Source organism: Fragaria vesca, linkage group LG2, assembly GCF_000184155.1.
Source record: "Fragaria vesca subsp. vesca linkage group LG2, FraVesHawaii_1.0, whole genome shotgun sequence".
NCBI lineage: Eukaryota > Viridiplantae > Streptophyta > Magnoliopsida > Rosales > Rosaceae > Fragaria > Fragaria vesca.
This window is the reverse complement of record NC_020492.1, coordinates 32,465,014-32,478,418: the sequence shown is the minus strand read 5'-3', so window position 1 is coordinate 32,478,418 and position 13,405 is coordinate 32,465,014. Positions and strand designations below refer to the sequence as shown.

The 13,405-nt window shown below is 39.8% G+C and overlaps 4 protein-coding genes across 4 annotated transcripts; 2 read left to right on the top strand and 2 right to left on the bottom strand.

The window, feature by feature from the left end:
• Positions 1 to 1,364: 1,364 nt before the first annotated feature.
• LOC101307375 lies at positions 1,365 to 4,328 on the top strand. The gene is made up of 3 exons (XM_004293162.1): positions 1,365 to 1,460; positions 1,577 to 1,810; positions 1,906 to 4,328. Exons 1-3 carry the CDS (start codon positions 1,365 to 1,367, stop codon positions 2,035 to 2,037), a joined length of 462 nt encoding a protein of 153 aa, XP_004293210.1. The 3' UTR covers positions 2,038 to 4,328.
• An 858-nt stretch (positions 4,329 to 5,186) lies between these two features.
• LOC101300790 (random slug protein 5-like) lies at positions 5,187 to 7,772 on the top strand. The gene is made up of 6 exons (XM_004291833.1): positions 5,187 to 5,340; positions 5,851 to 5,960; positions 6,109 to 6,285; positions 6,366 to 6,464; positions 6,548 to 6,793; positions 7,205 to 7,772. Exons 2-6 carry the CDS (start codon positions 5,898 to 5,900, stop codon positions 7,502 to 7,504), a joined length of 885 nt encoding a protein of 294 aa, XP_004291881.1. The 5' UTR covers positions 5,187 to 5,340; positions 5,851 to 5,897; the 3' UTR covers positions 7,505 to 7,772.
• Positions 7,773 to 8,117: 345 nt separating this feature from the next.
• LOC101300504 (uncharacterized protein At1g01500-like) lies at positions 8,118 to 11,284 on the bottom strand. Its single transcript, XM_004291832.1, has 3 exons — positions 11,043 to 11,284; positions 9,611 to 10,428; positions 8,118 to 8,576 (listed from the first exon to the last, which is right to left on the bottom strand). Exons 2-3 carry the CDS (start codon positions 10,325 to 10,327, stop codon positions 8,352 to 8,354), a joined length of 942 nt encoding a protein of 313 aa, XP_004291880.1. The 5' UTR covers positions 10,328 to 10,428; positions 11,043 to 11,284; the 3' UTR covers positions 8,118 to 8,351.
• Positions 11,285 to 11,986: 702 nt separating this feature from the next.
• On the bottom strand, positions 11,987 to 13,405 carry LOC101307093 (putative pectinesterase 11-like). The gene has a single exon (XM_004293161.1). It carries the CDS (start codon positions 13,403 to 13,405, stop codon positions 11,987 to 11,989), a length of 1,419 nt encoding a protein of 472 aa, XP_004293209.1.

Below are 13,405 nucleotides of genomic sequence, written 5' to 3'. Positions count from 1 at the left end.
ATGATCACTTACTGTTCCATGGTTTCTTGTATCCCTTGATCCTCTGTAAGTTTGCTTAGAATACGCATATGCATCTGTATGAAGATATAATAAAGTGAGATAGGGATTGACTATAGTGTATATATTCCCTAGCTCTAGAGCATGCACAATCATTCACCTCCTGCAGATGTATGTTCAAGTGTGCTGTTTTGCGCCTTTGTCAGCCCTATAGTTGAAATTTATTCATTTGTTCAAAACAAAACAGATTTTGTTGTCTATCCATCTTTTAGTTTGTTTTTAGTTTGAGAGCAAAACAGTAGAAGCAGTGGTCTACCACCATGTTCTGTCTAATTAGTTCAGAACAAACTTACCATTCTACACCCACTTCCTCAATCAGCTTGAAGAAATTTCAATTTTCAAGTATGAAAGTTAACCAGATAATATGAGGTTCTTAGTACAGAAAAAGTGTTATCTGCTGCAGGGACCAATAACAACAAAATATGTCATAGTTTTTAGAATGAAAATTCTTTAAATGAAGGTACTTTGGCAGTGCTTTCACATGCAGACTCTTTGAATAATAAGGACAAATAACTAGATTCTTTTCTTTGATGTTGTGTTTGTTCTTTCTAACTGATCCTTACACACTTCTGCTGCTTTTAACATTGCTTGCTTTCAACGCACAAGAATCATACTTCTCATGTATTTTTGCTTTCACTCTTTAACTGCAGTGCACTTAATTCATGCTATGTTTGAATTGGTATTGACAAACATCTAAACACTCATATCTTCTTCATTTCATTATGACAAAGGTATAAGTTTCAGGAGGTTAGATATGTACTTACCTACCGCCATTGCGTTTGAACGATTTGAGCCGTGCGCTGGCGCAGCCATTCTTTCCTTCCTAACCCGAAGATCATCCAGCAGCTTTTGCGCAAAATCTGATCTCTTTGCCATGCTTGCAGCTGCAACTCTGTTTCAGTACTATTGTCTCAACAATCCTCGAGCAACAAATTTGTTACATTGTGTATTTAGGGTAGTGAATTCTTCTGCATATAGGGGGGGAGAGATAGAGATGGGAGGTAATGCTCTGTTAAGTCTTAAATTGTGGTTGAGGTGATTCTCTCAAAGTTGGTTGAGGTGGGAAGTCCATTCCAAAACAAAGTAAATAGTGGTGGAAGATTCTTTGATCATATCATAGAAAGATTGACGTGAACGTTTAGCTTAGCTCTCATTCTCTCTGTGTTTATGAACGTGTGCCTGACTTACATTCCAATCTAAGCAATGCCATAGTTTTCAAAGGGCTTCTCTTTCAAGCTTTGTATCATATCATATCCTCAACAAAAAAAATAAAAAAATAAAGCCTTCTATCATACGAAGAGGAAGACATGGGCTCGGATACGTCGTGTCGTGTCGTAATTAATTTGAAGAATGTCAGGTTTACCACCACGTACCGAATTAATTACGACACGGCGTATCCAGCCGTATCTAAGTATATCGGATACGGCATACGGACCTAAAATAACATTACAGTGGCCCTTTCTAGATGCTTCTTCTGAAGCCCAGCCCACGAAATATCGTGGTATTATAAATACACCAGCCCCACCCTTATTCCATTCAAACCGTTTCATTTTCAGCCTCATCTGATCGTTTTCATCGCCTTCTTGTTCGGAGCTCTCTTCTTCTTGCCTTCGAATCCGACCCGACCCGACTCTCATTCCCTTCGTCGCCGGCTCGGAGCTTCGGTACCGGTTCTCTTCGGATCCAATCGTCGTATTCTCGCTGTTTCAGGCCAGAAAGAATCAAGAATCTTCGCGATCATGAAATCCACAAGGTAATTGAAACATCATAGCTTTTCTTGTATTCGAATCGATTCTTATGCTTCTTGATTTCGTACTTAGTTTTTTTTCGCATCGCTTTTGATTTCAGACTATTAGTAATCGTCTGCGTTCGTTTAATCGGATCGGCGCGGCGGAGCAACCGTGGAGGTTGATTGATGTGACGGCGGCTGGTTTTGTAAAATTGTATGGTTGTTGCAAAATCTGTGTTTGGATCATGTAAATCTTGAAGATGATGGAGCTAGGATAATGGATCTAAAGGTATAAATGTGTAGGAGACCGACCTTTGCCAGGGCAGGTGCGCTTGCCTGGCAGGTCAAAAAGCCCTAATAAAATTAGTCTTTTCGGGTTTTAGGGGAGGGAGATGGCACGGAGATCTTGTTTTTATTATGGTCCGGCTCTCCCTCCTCTTCTCTGCGTGCTCTCTCTCTCTCTCTCTCTCTCAGGCACACACACAGCACATTTCAGTCTATGGTTGCGATTTTATATGAGAAGCGGAACAGGATACCAGTTTGGCTATTACTAACTGCAGAATTTGATTGGCCATCTCGATTTCAATGCCGGAGGTACTAAATTTTATTTGTTACTCCATTGAAAATTGGTGAGGGTTCTTCTAATGCTCGACATTTAAGATATAAGATATTGATTCTAAACCATTTGTGAAGTTATAGAAGACGGTTTCATCACTGCAAATGCAGCATTGGTGACTAACCTTCCGATATCGCCTTATCTTGCACAGAAGAAATGCATCTGATCACTTTAAAGTTGTCTGTTGGTGAATAGGTAATGATATGAGGAAGTAAAAATTTGATTATCAGCATGAAACTTGCTTGCTACCGGATATCTAATTTGAAGTTGTACAGTGAGCTTGCTATTATTCACTCCATTGCCTCGTTCTATCGGTTTTTATCACTTGTTCATAATCAACACAGAAATCATAATTGAGATCCATTTGATTATAATTTCCAATTTTTTCATCAATGATAGTTATTTATCAGTATGTTTTGTCAGCTAATTTGCATTTCTATTATTGGTACTGTAGCTAAGAGTTTTGGTTTTCAACTCAAGGATGTGCAGGAGTTAGGTGTTTATGTGTAGAGAGTAGTGATGTGTTCCATGTTATTTGGGAAGGTAGGGTTGTAGTTTGTTAAATGTGTATATATCTGAAGGACTGAAGCTGTACTCCAGCAAATTTGAAGCTCCAATATATGTAAGCACAGTATAAATGGTTGGTGGAATATTGAAGCAATAAATGAATGGAAGATTTTTTTTTTTTCTCATACTTAATGCTCTTTACATGAAAGGTTAGTCAGTAGCAGAATTTCTTTTCATTACCTTTTGATGATATGTGAAGCCTCTCATTAAGTGGGTCCTGATGCAGGCATTTTCAAGGAATAGAAACGTGAACTGTTCACGACTAAGCTTTGCCGCATCTTGTTTTCAGTCCTGAAACTGCTCTTTTGAGATATTCTGATTGAGATATGTTGTGGAAGTATGCTCTACTATCTCCTATTTGGTCTTAAGCAGAATATCTTTTTATATATCTTCAACGTTATCTCATTCTGCGTTGTGGTCTCTGAAGGAAATTGGTATTGTGTTTTTGAGATCTATGTAAAGGCAAGTTCTGGAATACTAAGTTGTGGCTGTGCTCATGTGTACTCAAATACTCGTGTGGCTTGTCGCTTCATCTATCCGAAGGTTTTCTCATTCTCCCTAAAAGGTGCCTGCAATATCTGAATGATAATTGCCAAGTGGTACTATTGAGTTTGAATGACTTGTGCGTAATAAGTTTCCAGAAGAGATTATCACTGTCAGCACTATGTCTGCTATAAGAATTTTGAAGTGATTTTTTGTATCAACATTCTTAGTCAATGTTATTACATACAAGGTGATTCTGACCGTCATCTACATTCCTGGGTTGCTATGCATCTGCTGTTATATGTTTGTGTTCAAATTGTTGGGCTTCTTACTAGCAATTGTTTTCTGGGTGGATCTTGAAGGTGTTCTTCAATCCTTGAATCCAGAAGCTCCTTGATTAGAGTGCCTGAAGTTAGAGGTTGGGATTGTGGTGATTCGAGTACCTAGATCCTCAGCATTGCATTGAGCATTACTGAATTGCTCCAAGAATGATTTGAATTGCCAATTCTCTGAAGATTTTTTTGCAATTTGAGTTGAATTTTTGTTAATTTGGATGGTTTCATTTGCTGTTAGCTGCCTGACTCATTCGCTTTGCTCTGCTACACTCTTAGTCTCCGTTTTGGGGTAACAAGCTACCGATTTGAGCCGATCTCCCCGCTTGCCAGTCACGTGATACCTTTGTGTTCAGATCATCCAGGGCCTTCATCAATTTTCTGCCTGCGAGAGCAAAATGAAGATTAGATTGTATCAGGGACAAGGCAGCCGTATGTGTAGATTATGTAAAGAATATTCTTTGCTACCTCTTTTATCCATTTCTACTTGCAGCAAGGCTGTTGTTTTCTGTTGAGAATGGAATCCTATTCTCGTGGTGTGGACATGTTCCTTCTTCCCTGTTGCCACCTCTATCATTTCCAAGTCGGTAGAATATGTGTGGGAGGAGAAACCAAATGTCATCCATATAATATATGAATCAAAGGTTTCTTTCTCATTCTTGAATGTGTCGACTGAAATGCACATTTTGATTATTGTTGTACCAACTTTTGATTGGTGGTGTTATTGAAGTCTTTCGTTTTGTTTTTTTGCCGAAAGGAGTTTCTTTAGTCTAAAGTTGGCAGAAAATTGACTTGGCACTTGCTACTTAAAAGACCCTCCACCATTTCTACTTTTCCTTTACAATCAAATTGTCACTCTCGTCTCCATTAACACATTCTAGAAAGGCAAAATTGATAGGCTATCGTGGTTGCTTCATACGTGGTATCAAATTATTTTTTCAAAAGAACGTCATTGTGGACGTAAAAGTTTGATTATGTAAACAATTCTATGTTATAGCCTATAACTGATATATTCGTGAGTCATGCTCACAACCTCAAAATTATTTAAAAAATTAACGGAATGTAATTTACCCATCGTTTAAAAAGAAAAAACCAAGGCGTTATAGGATTTATTTACAATTGTTCAATCCATGGCGCAAAACCAAGATCGATTTACTTGCTGATTCTCTCTGACAGACCCTGACACACACAACACACACGTGCAAGGTAAGCTCCATGGGACAAGCGTGTGTACTTTTACCCCGCGGTTTCCACTTGGCCCTGTTGCCTCGCGGTGACGCTATTCACATAACACGTGGAGGCCACTGTGGCCGCCTGTCGCTGCTTAGAACAAGACCAGGCGGTGGCAATAGCGTTGCCCCCAGTAAAACAGCGAGCAAACCCCAAAATATCTGGAGCAGCAAAAACAAACAGACACCAACAAATCCAAACACTCTCTTTCACCTTCTTCTCTCTCTCGTGTTTTGTGACTCATGCCATTTTCGTGAACAACAAATCACTCTCCATCTTCGCCATTGTTGCAGCTTTCAAGCTTCAGCTTTAGTCTACAGTCTCAGGTACTTCATTTTTCTTCTAGATCACTTTAAGAAAAGTCAAGAAAATTGAGCTAGGAAATATGGAGCACTCACTTATTTGACTAGGAAGGATGCATTTATTAGAGGGTCAGAGACAAACAGAGGCTTCCTGTTTCCCCGGGGACCCATGACCACACTGTGTGGAAATATCTGATGCTAAGGAGTCAAGAGTCAAGCTTTTGTTCATTTATTTTTTGTTGTCGTTCTAAGAATCAAAGGTCATTTCTTTCTTGGCATTTGGGGTTAGTTGAATCACGTTTGTGAGTTTAAGCAGGCAACGCGATTTGCGTGATTAATCTTTCATTTATCTATTGTTGTTTCTCCTGCTCTGCTTTATGGTTTAGTTTTTGATTGGTGGAAACCGATCTTAACAGGTATTATATTACTGCTTATTCTGTTTATCTATTTTGGGGACTTGAGTTGATTTGTTACTGTGTTTGAGGTTCTTGTGTAAGCAGCTGATATGTTGTTGTGTGCTGTTTAATTTCGCAGCTGAAGTTGAGCTAATCAGTTGTTGTTACCGAACGATTCGTGATACCATGTTTGGCATTTGGGGAAAGTCTCATCATCACGAGAATGATTCACTGCAGCCTGAAGTGAAGGTAATTAATCGCAAGTTTGTTAGTTGATACTTGATAGTTAATGGCGTAAAGGAAATAGATGCTTGTTAGATAGTGATACCATGTGCTTGTATCCGTTTTAGACCACAATTTATAAAAATCATCTATATATATGAAAATGAAAATGCAGATCAACGAGCTAAAGGCTGCGATTGGGCCACTATCGGGCCGAAGTATGCAGTTCTGTACTGATGCGTGCTTCAGGAGGTACTTGGATGCAAGGAATGGGAATGTAGACAAGTCGAAGAAAATGTTGGAGGAAACTCTCAAGTGGAGGTCAAGTTATAAGCCTGAGGAAATCAGTTGGGTAGGTATTCATGATTCCATATCTTAGGTAGTTCTCTGTGTTTTTGTTTCGAGTTTTACTGAACTACTTTATATGGTCAGCCTGAAGTTGCAGTTGAAGGCGAGACTGGAAAAGTTTATAGAGCAAGTTTTCATGACCGTCATGGGAGGAGTGTTTTGATATTGAGACCAGCAATGCAGGTAGAGTGCATTGTTATCAAATTCATATTACTTTCGGCTTTCATTTCTTAAGTGGAAGACTAATGCTTTTACAAATGCTGCAGAACACAACGTCATTAGACAATAACATCAAGCACTTGGTGTATCTTATAGAGAATGCTGTCTTTAACCTTCCAGAGGGTCAAGAACAAATGGCCTGGTTGATAGACTTTACCGGGTGGACCCTGAATACTTCTGTGCCTGTCAAATCAGCACGGGATACCATCAATATTTTACAGAACCACTATCCTGAAAGGCTAGCCGTGGCATTTCTCTACAACCCTCCGCGAATTTTTGAAGCATTTTGGAAGGTTTGAGCTTAGTTAACTTGGTTACTTTTTACAGCTCCATTGAACATATTTGCAACAAGAATTGATAGTTCATAGTTGTATAGAGCCTGCTAACCCTGGACAGTTTCTTACATGCTCCAAAACTAAAATAAACAGTGCTAATAAATGCAGTGTTGCTAACAGTAATACAGATACAGTCTTGATGTTTACCTCAATGAATACAGACTTCATATGTGTTTCCTGATTTCTACTTCCTATAAGTAACTTAGCTGATTTCTTGCGGCCAATCCTAGTTGACTAGCTTAAAATTTTAGAGTTGCTTCCTATTTCTTGCCTCTGTTTCCTTTTTGAGATATCTGTTTTCCCAATTAGTTTCATTGTCCTTCACTGTTCTTTTATAATTTTGCTACATTAATCCCCATGTTGATGCAGATTGTCAAGTACTTCTTGGATACCAAGACATTCCACAAAGTTAAGTTTGTTTACCCGAAGAAGAAAGACAGTGTGGAGCTTATGAAACAATATTTTGATGAGGAAAATCTCCCTACTGAGTTTGGAGGAAAAGCCATACTAGAGTATAACCATGAGGAGTTCTCGAAATTAATGACCCAAGATGATGTGAAATCTGCTGCCTTTTGGGGCCGTGATAACAAGATACATCATGCTACCAATGGCCATTCTGGAGCTGAGGTAGCTCCTGAACCAGCGTGCGTTGCGCCAGTAGCTAGTTGAGATGATGTGCTGATAACTAGGTACTAAAGAATAAGTGAGGTGGTTTTTAACTGAAGAGACGGCTAAGATGAGTTATTGGATTTTATTCACAACCTCTCTTGCCGGTGTATCTGAATGTCTGGATGAGAGACTACTTGGATAGTGTTTAGAGGCTACATTGCCATTTAAAGACACAGAAAAGCAATCAAAGTCTAATTATATTAGTACTTGACTACTTGTATTCTAGTAACTACTTGTATTCAGTAAGGACTGTTGAATGTTAATCATGAAAATGCTTGAAGATGGTAGTTTGCTTACATTGCTATTCTTCTAATATTACCGCTCATTTCCTTAAGCTAACAAATTCTACCGATTTTGGAACTGTTTCATCATATCCTAATTCCTCTAGAGATGAATTATACAATAAATCAGGTCAAAAGATATAACCATATAGGCAATTCCAGTAAACCGGCCTCTTTTGCAGACCGAAATGAAAGTGCAATGCCATTGATTCTGTGAACGTAACCTCTAGGCACTAGGAGAAAAGAGCGCATAGATCAGCATATAATCTATATAGCTTTACCTTCACTAGATCTGAAAAGAGATGTTACTTACAACGAAAAACAATCTTTAGACATGTATACACTCGTTCAGTATTAAAGACTGTCATCCCTTTCCATTACACAACTAGATTACCTGTCAAGCTTTCTAAACAAACCTCGCAACAATAGTTTTATGGGAGCAAAACACAAAGAAAAAGGAACATGTAACTGTCAGCTACACAAACAGTACTCTGTCAAAATCTTCAGTCCAGGACGCGTGTCAAACAAGGACGCAGTTAGACGTATAGACGTCCAGATTACAGATATCATAGCCGCCTCTTGAAAGTCCGAGTGGTTGTTTGATATGTACGAACCAGCAAACCGACCCCTATACCAACTCCAAGACAAATGCCAAGTCCAATTCCAACGCCAACTCTCACACCAGCATTGAACCATGAGAGTTCACCATCTTCGCCATCGTATTCTGTCCTCCTCCAGTACATGCCATACTCTTCCTCATTTTCTGGTTTGTAATTTCTATATTCTGCCACCTGCAATTTAATCAAGATTAGGAAATCCGATAAGGTTACCTCCCAACCAAAGAATTAACAGCAAAAACCAATACGGCGATTAACAAACGGATTCAATCATATTGATGCATAAAATATTAAAGAACTTCAATCGTTCAAATAGGAAAATGCATAATATTGTCAGACCAATATGGGAGTAATCTGACTAGTACAATTTTATATGTAATCAACTCAGACTGCAGTTAAGATCTTAAGCGTGACTTTCTTTTTGAATAAAATGAAAAGAAAAGAAAGTGGAAAATCCATCTCAACATGACAAGTGCTGAGATGCTGGCACTAATTGACACATCAAAGTACAGAATGACATTACAATTCCATAAAACTTCACTTTATTAAATCAATCAAATGATTTTGAGAAGCTGGATAGTATTTAATGGAGGACTTGGGAGAGGGAAGGAAGGGATCAAGGTCGAGTGGTGCCATCGGAATAGTTTTACCACTCAAGACATAACTTATGAAGAACCCAAGATGATAAACTGGGCAATATAAACTCAGACTACTGTCCATAGCAACCCTGCAGAATGTGGTCCACCACCACGACAGACTATTCGCCATGTGTCTTAAGATGAGATCCTGCTTGTCTGACTCTAGCTACCAAGGATGTAAAACATAATGCCACAGAAAACAAAATGGACACTTGAGAACAAACCCATCCATCACTTGGAAACTGTGCCCTGCCCATTCTCATGTGCCATGACACAACTAGGATAAGATGTTATAAGCAAGTTCTTGTTTAATAATAAGTGATTTACATAAGAGAACAAGATCCTAAGAAAGAAGCACAGGCAGCATAACAAAGACTGATACTCATATTACTAAAGTTTTGGATCAGATAATGTTCACAAACGCCATTGATCAATGACTAGAAGCATTGTAGGACTAAACTTTGAAGAATTCCTCATAGATATGTTAGATAGAACAATGCATAAAGATACCAGAAGAACACAAGTAACAACCCATCATAAGATTTAGTTTCAATAAAAAAGTTTATGTACCTCCATATCAAGTTCAGCGGACTCATCTTTTGGCATTTCAGTTGTTTCATACTCCGGAATTGCATCCAAAGTGCTCTTCCTATTGTGCTTCTTTCGGAAAGCAATCTGCAGGGTCTTGGTTAAGATGATTGGTGTTCCAGAGAAGGAGCCAGCAACGTAAACCTCAATGCTCGGTGCAGGTTCAGTGCCATTAAGTTGTTTTCCTTTGAAGAATCCAGTGCCAGAAGTGATCTCTGATTCACAATTCATGCTCCATCGCTTGGCATTGTTCTTTGATTCCCCAACATAACCATTGCTATTAGACATATCTAACACCCCGGAGAGAATGAGATCATCTTTATCAAACACCTCAAATTTCACACTCCCTGTGAACCTTATGCTGTCTGTATTCACAAATGTGACTTCTTCGGATTTCTTGTCCACCCGATCTCTTCTAAGATGTGAAGATACACCATCAGAGTACATGCTAGTTCTCGCACCATTTACTTCCAAAAGGGTATCCGGGCATAGAGGAATATGGTTGAGGGTCAGAAACTTGGGGGTAGATTCATCCACCTTAAAGTTGCTGATCCTTACATAGAAGACTCTCAGATCAAACCAGGATGATGATAATTTACTATTGTGCTGGTAGTACTGATAAGGAGAGTATCTAATTATCTGAAGGCCGTTATTGGCTACTTCACCATTGCTTGGTGTTGTGTCATATGGAACATCCATGACCGAGGAGCTATGATCCTCTCACTGAAAACCCTTGATTAAAACGGTGATGTCATTGTAGTGGGATTCACAGAAGCTGAACTCAGACTGGCATATGAAACCTGGAAACAAATACAGAACATTTGCTGTTCAGATAAACACAAGAAAACGCAGAAAGCCAGATGGTCAAACACCAATCCATTGAACCAGAAACATAGCAAAGTAGAGGTTCCCTTGCCAGGTAAAAGGAAGTGAGATCCTAATTTTAGGACAGAAAACCTTAGAATCAGGATAAAGACTATGCCAATCTCACAACTGAAAGGGTATTCAATCCAACTATACAGGCTTATAAATAGGATGTAATTGAAAAACCTGAATATGCTCCATCAAAATAAAATAAAAACCCAAAATAAATGCATTACATGAAACATATAGCAGCTGAATCCAACAAGAATCAAACATCAAACAAAAAGTTCAAACTTCAAAATCATCAGAGAAGAATCAATCTTTAAAAATAAAACATAGGAGACCGACCAGCAATAATTGAAACCTCCAACTTCAATTCCTTCAATGGAAAGCAAAAGAACTGAAACTCAAATTGACTCCAGTCTGTAACTCAATTTTTTATATATATAGAACTGAGAAAGGAAACAAACACACGTCACACAAAAATCCAACGGATACAGAGCCACTAACAAATAAAGGTCCTGAATTTTGCTAGCAAAAACACACTTACCGACTAATGGTCCAATTCCATCCACAACCTTGAGTTAAGCAAATCTATAAACCCAAGAGAGAGACTTCCCAAATCGCTTTCCAGCACCAAAGGTTGAGGCTTTATATTCCTCAGCCCAGAACTGGTGGACAGCAATAATAGAATGACACCCAAGTGTTCCAAAAAACTTTCTTTCTAAAAATCAATAAGAATATTTCCTTTTCGGGTCTCTTGTTGAGGTGGAGATGTTCTGAAAGGTCTCCAAAGAAACAGTGCAAAATGGAGTGTTGGGTTTTATAGGGGAAGGAAGAAGAAGGAGGAGGGGTGGCGATCTTGAAGCAAAATGGGTCTCCTCTGACTTTTACCTACAATCTTATCCGATTGGGAGGCATGAGAATTTGCACTCACGAGGCTGCTGTCTCTTAAAACAAAGAAAGTGATGGGCGAACCTTTAAGTGACCAATTAACAACTTTAACCCCTTTATTATTTCCTTCTTCGTGTAATTCAAGGTAGAACAACTCATAAAATTAGGAAGAAAAAAAATAAAAAAATTGGCTTCGCTTCTGGTTAAAGCAACGTGATTCAATGTATATCTGTTCATTTATAATTGATCAAACTGATTGAAACATGTATATTCTGTTCTTATGCGAAGAAAATATGATACAATTCAGTAAAGTTAAAAATGGACACAACAAGGTATATTCAAATGTTGAAGCTTGGAGTCTCAGCGTCTTGCTATGTTTCAAGATTCACCCGCCATAAAATGATTGATATTCTTCATGTCTCCGATCCAAGGCGCTTGGGCTTGGGAAGTAAGAGGCTCAAATCTTCAAAGAGAGCCCAAGAAAGCCCAGTTCAGGTGTTTCTTTGTGCAATGCCTTGGATCCTCAAGAAAGCAAGGCAAATACTATGGACACCATTGAGCTCATTAATCCAATAGTTGAGTCCATCTGTCTTCGGTTTCCTAGCAGAAGCAGGAGCGGTTCAGCTTCTCGTTCAATGTTCTGCGCCTTCTGTAGAGCCATACCCCCAAACCTGCTGCGGCTACCAAACCTGCTGCTAGAGCCAGTATCCCACCGGTGCTGAAACGATGCTTAGAGTGTGAAGAAGCCCCTGAGTAGTAAAGCATGATGATAGGTTCACCTTCTTTCCCTCCACTATTCACCGATGTTGATGGAGGCGAAAACGGAGTGATGATTACCCTCAATGGTAATGGCGGTGGTGGTGACGACGACAGCTGTGTCACCGGTGCTGGTGGCGGCGAGGAGGGAATCACCACCGGTGGCGGCGGGGGCGAAGATGGCTTCATGAGACGTGGTGGTGAAGATGGCTTCATCTCTGGTGCCGGAGGAGGAGACGATGGAATCACCACCGGTGCCGGTGGTGGCGAAGATGGCTTCATGGGAGGTGGTGCAGACGGCGGAGGTGGAGTTGTTACCGGAGTACTAGACTTTAACCAATCTTTTCCATTGATAAAATCTGTCGTCACAAACTTTGAAATTTCTTCCTCACTGAACTCTCGCGCCCATTGAACCCTCTCGGACGTTGTTGCTCCTGGTCCGTCGCATTTGAACTGCCCACAAAACGACTTCGCCTTCAATTCTTTTTCTCCGATTCCATCATCAGACCAACCTGCTGGTTCTATCACATTCTCCATGTTAGTGTAGGCGAAGATGACCCTAGCATAAGAACCCACCCATGGTCTTCCTAAATAAGTTTTTCCACCTTCGCCCGTAATCGAACCCTTAAAGAACACGAACCCTCCATTATCAGTCGGCGTTTCCCTTCGCTGCGCCGTAATAAATCCTGCTCTTGCCGAATGTATGTGACAACTGTGAAAGAAAGAGGTGGCGCTTCCGAATATGAAATCAACGACTCCTTCAATGTAACAATTTTCGTAGTAATGTCTGCCGGTTTCGTCGAATAGCGTATCTTGGTAACCGATAATCGAGCAGTCGTAAAACGATACTCTATCGCCGGAGACCCTTAGCGCAACTGCTTGATGACCATGCCCGAATGTGTTTTGAAACGTTACGTCGCGAGCTATGAAGTCGGAAGCCAAAACATGAAATGTCGCAACAGTAACAATGTCGCCACTTTGATCCCACGTAATTATCACGTCGCTTGGTTTTGTGGTGCTACCTCTTAATGTTATGAATGGCTTGTCTGGAGGTACGGTGATAGTCTCCTTGTATTTTCCAGGATTGATCGAAATTGTCACAGCCTCCTTATTGTTTGCCGGAATAGAATTGATAGCGTCTTGTATTTTGTAGAAATCACCGTGACCGGACTGATCCACCGTTATGATATTTCCGGCATGAGAAACAGAGATGAAAGCAAACAAGATTATGAGAATCATGCTAACTGGAGCACCACGAGCCAT

What these genes read in the sequence shown, in the direction of transcription:
- LOC101307375 (XM_004293162.1), top strand. Translation starts at nt 1,365, where the DNA reads ATGGGCTCGGATACGTCGTGTCGTGTCGTAATTAATTTGAAGAATGTC. An exon ending in ACGACACGGCGTATCCAGCC is followed by an intron (nt 1,461 to 1,576) that starts GTATCTAAGTAT and finishes TAAATACACCAG; the next exon opens with CCCCACCCTTATTCCATTCA. An exon ending in GCGATCATGAAATCCACAAG is followed by an intron (nt 1,811 to 1,905) that starts GTAATTGAAACA and finishes TTTTGATTTCAG; the next exon opens with ACTATTAGTAATCGTCTGCG.
- LOC101300790 (XM_004291833.1), top strand. Translation starts at nt 5,898, where the DNA reads ATGTTTGGCATTTGGGGAAAGTCTCATCATCACGAGAATGATTCACTG. An exon ending in CACTGCAGCCTGAAGTGAAG is followed by an intron (nt 5,961 to 6,108) that starts GTAATTAATCGC and finishes ATGAAAATGCAG; the next exon opens with ATCAACGAGCTAAAGGCTGC. An exon ending in TTTTTGAAGCATTTTGGAAG is followed by an intron (nt 6,794 to 7,204) that starts GTTTGAGCTTAG and finishes ATGTTGATGCAG; the next exon opens with ATTGTCAAGTACTTCTTGGA.
- LOC101300504 (XM_004291832.1), bottom strand. Translation starts at nt 10,327, where the DNA reads ATGGATGTTCCATATGACACAACACCAAGCAATGGTGAAGTAGCCAAT. An exon ending in CCGCTGAACTTGATATGGAG is followed by an intron (nt 8,577 to 9,610) that starts GTACATAAACTT and finishes ATTAAATTGCAG; the next exon opens with GTGGCAGAATATAGAAATTA.
- LOC101307093 (XM_004293161.1), bottom strand. Translation starts at nt 13,405, where the DNA reads ATGGCTCGTGGTGCTCCAGTTAGCATGATTCTCATAATCTTGTTTGCT.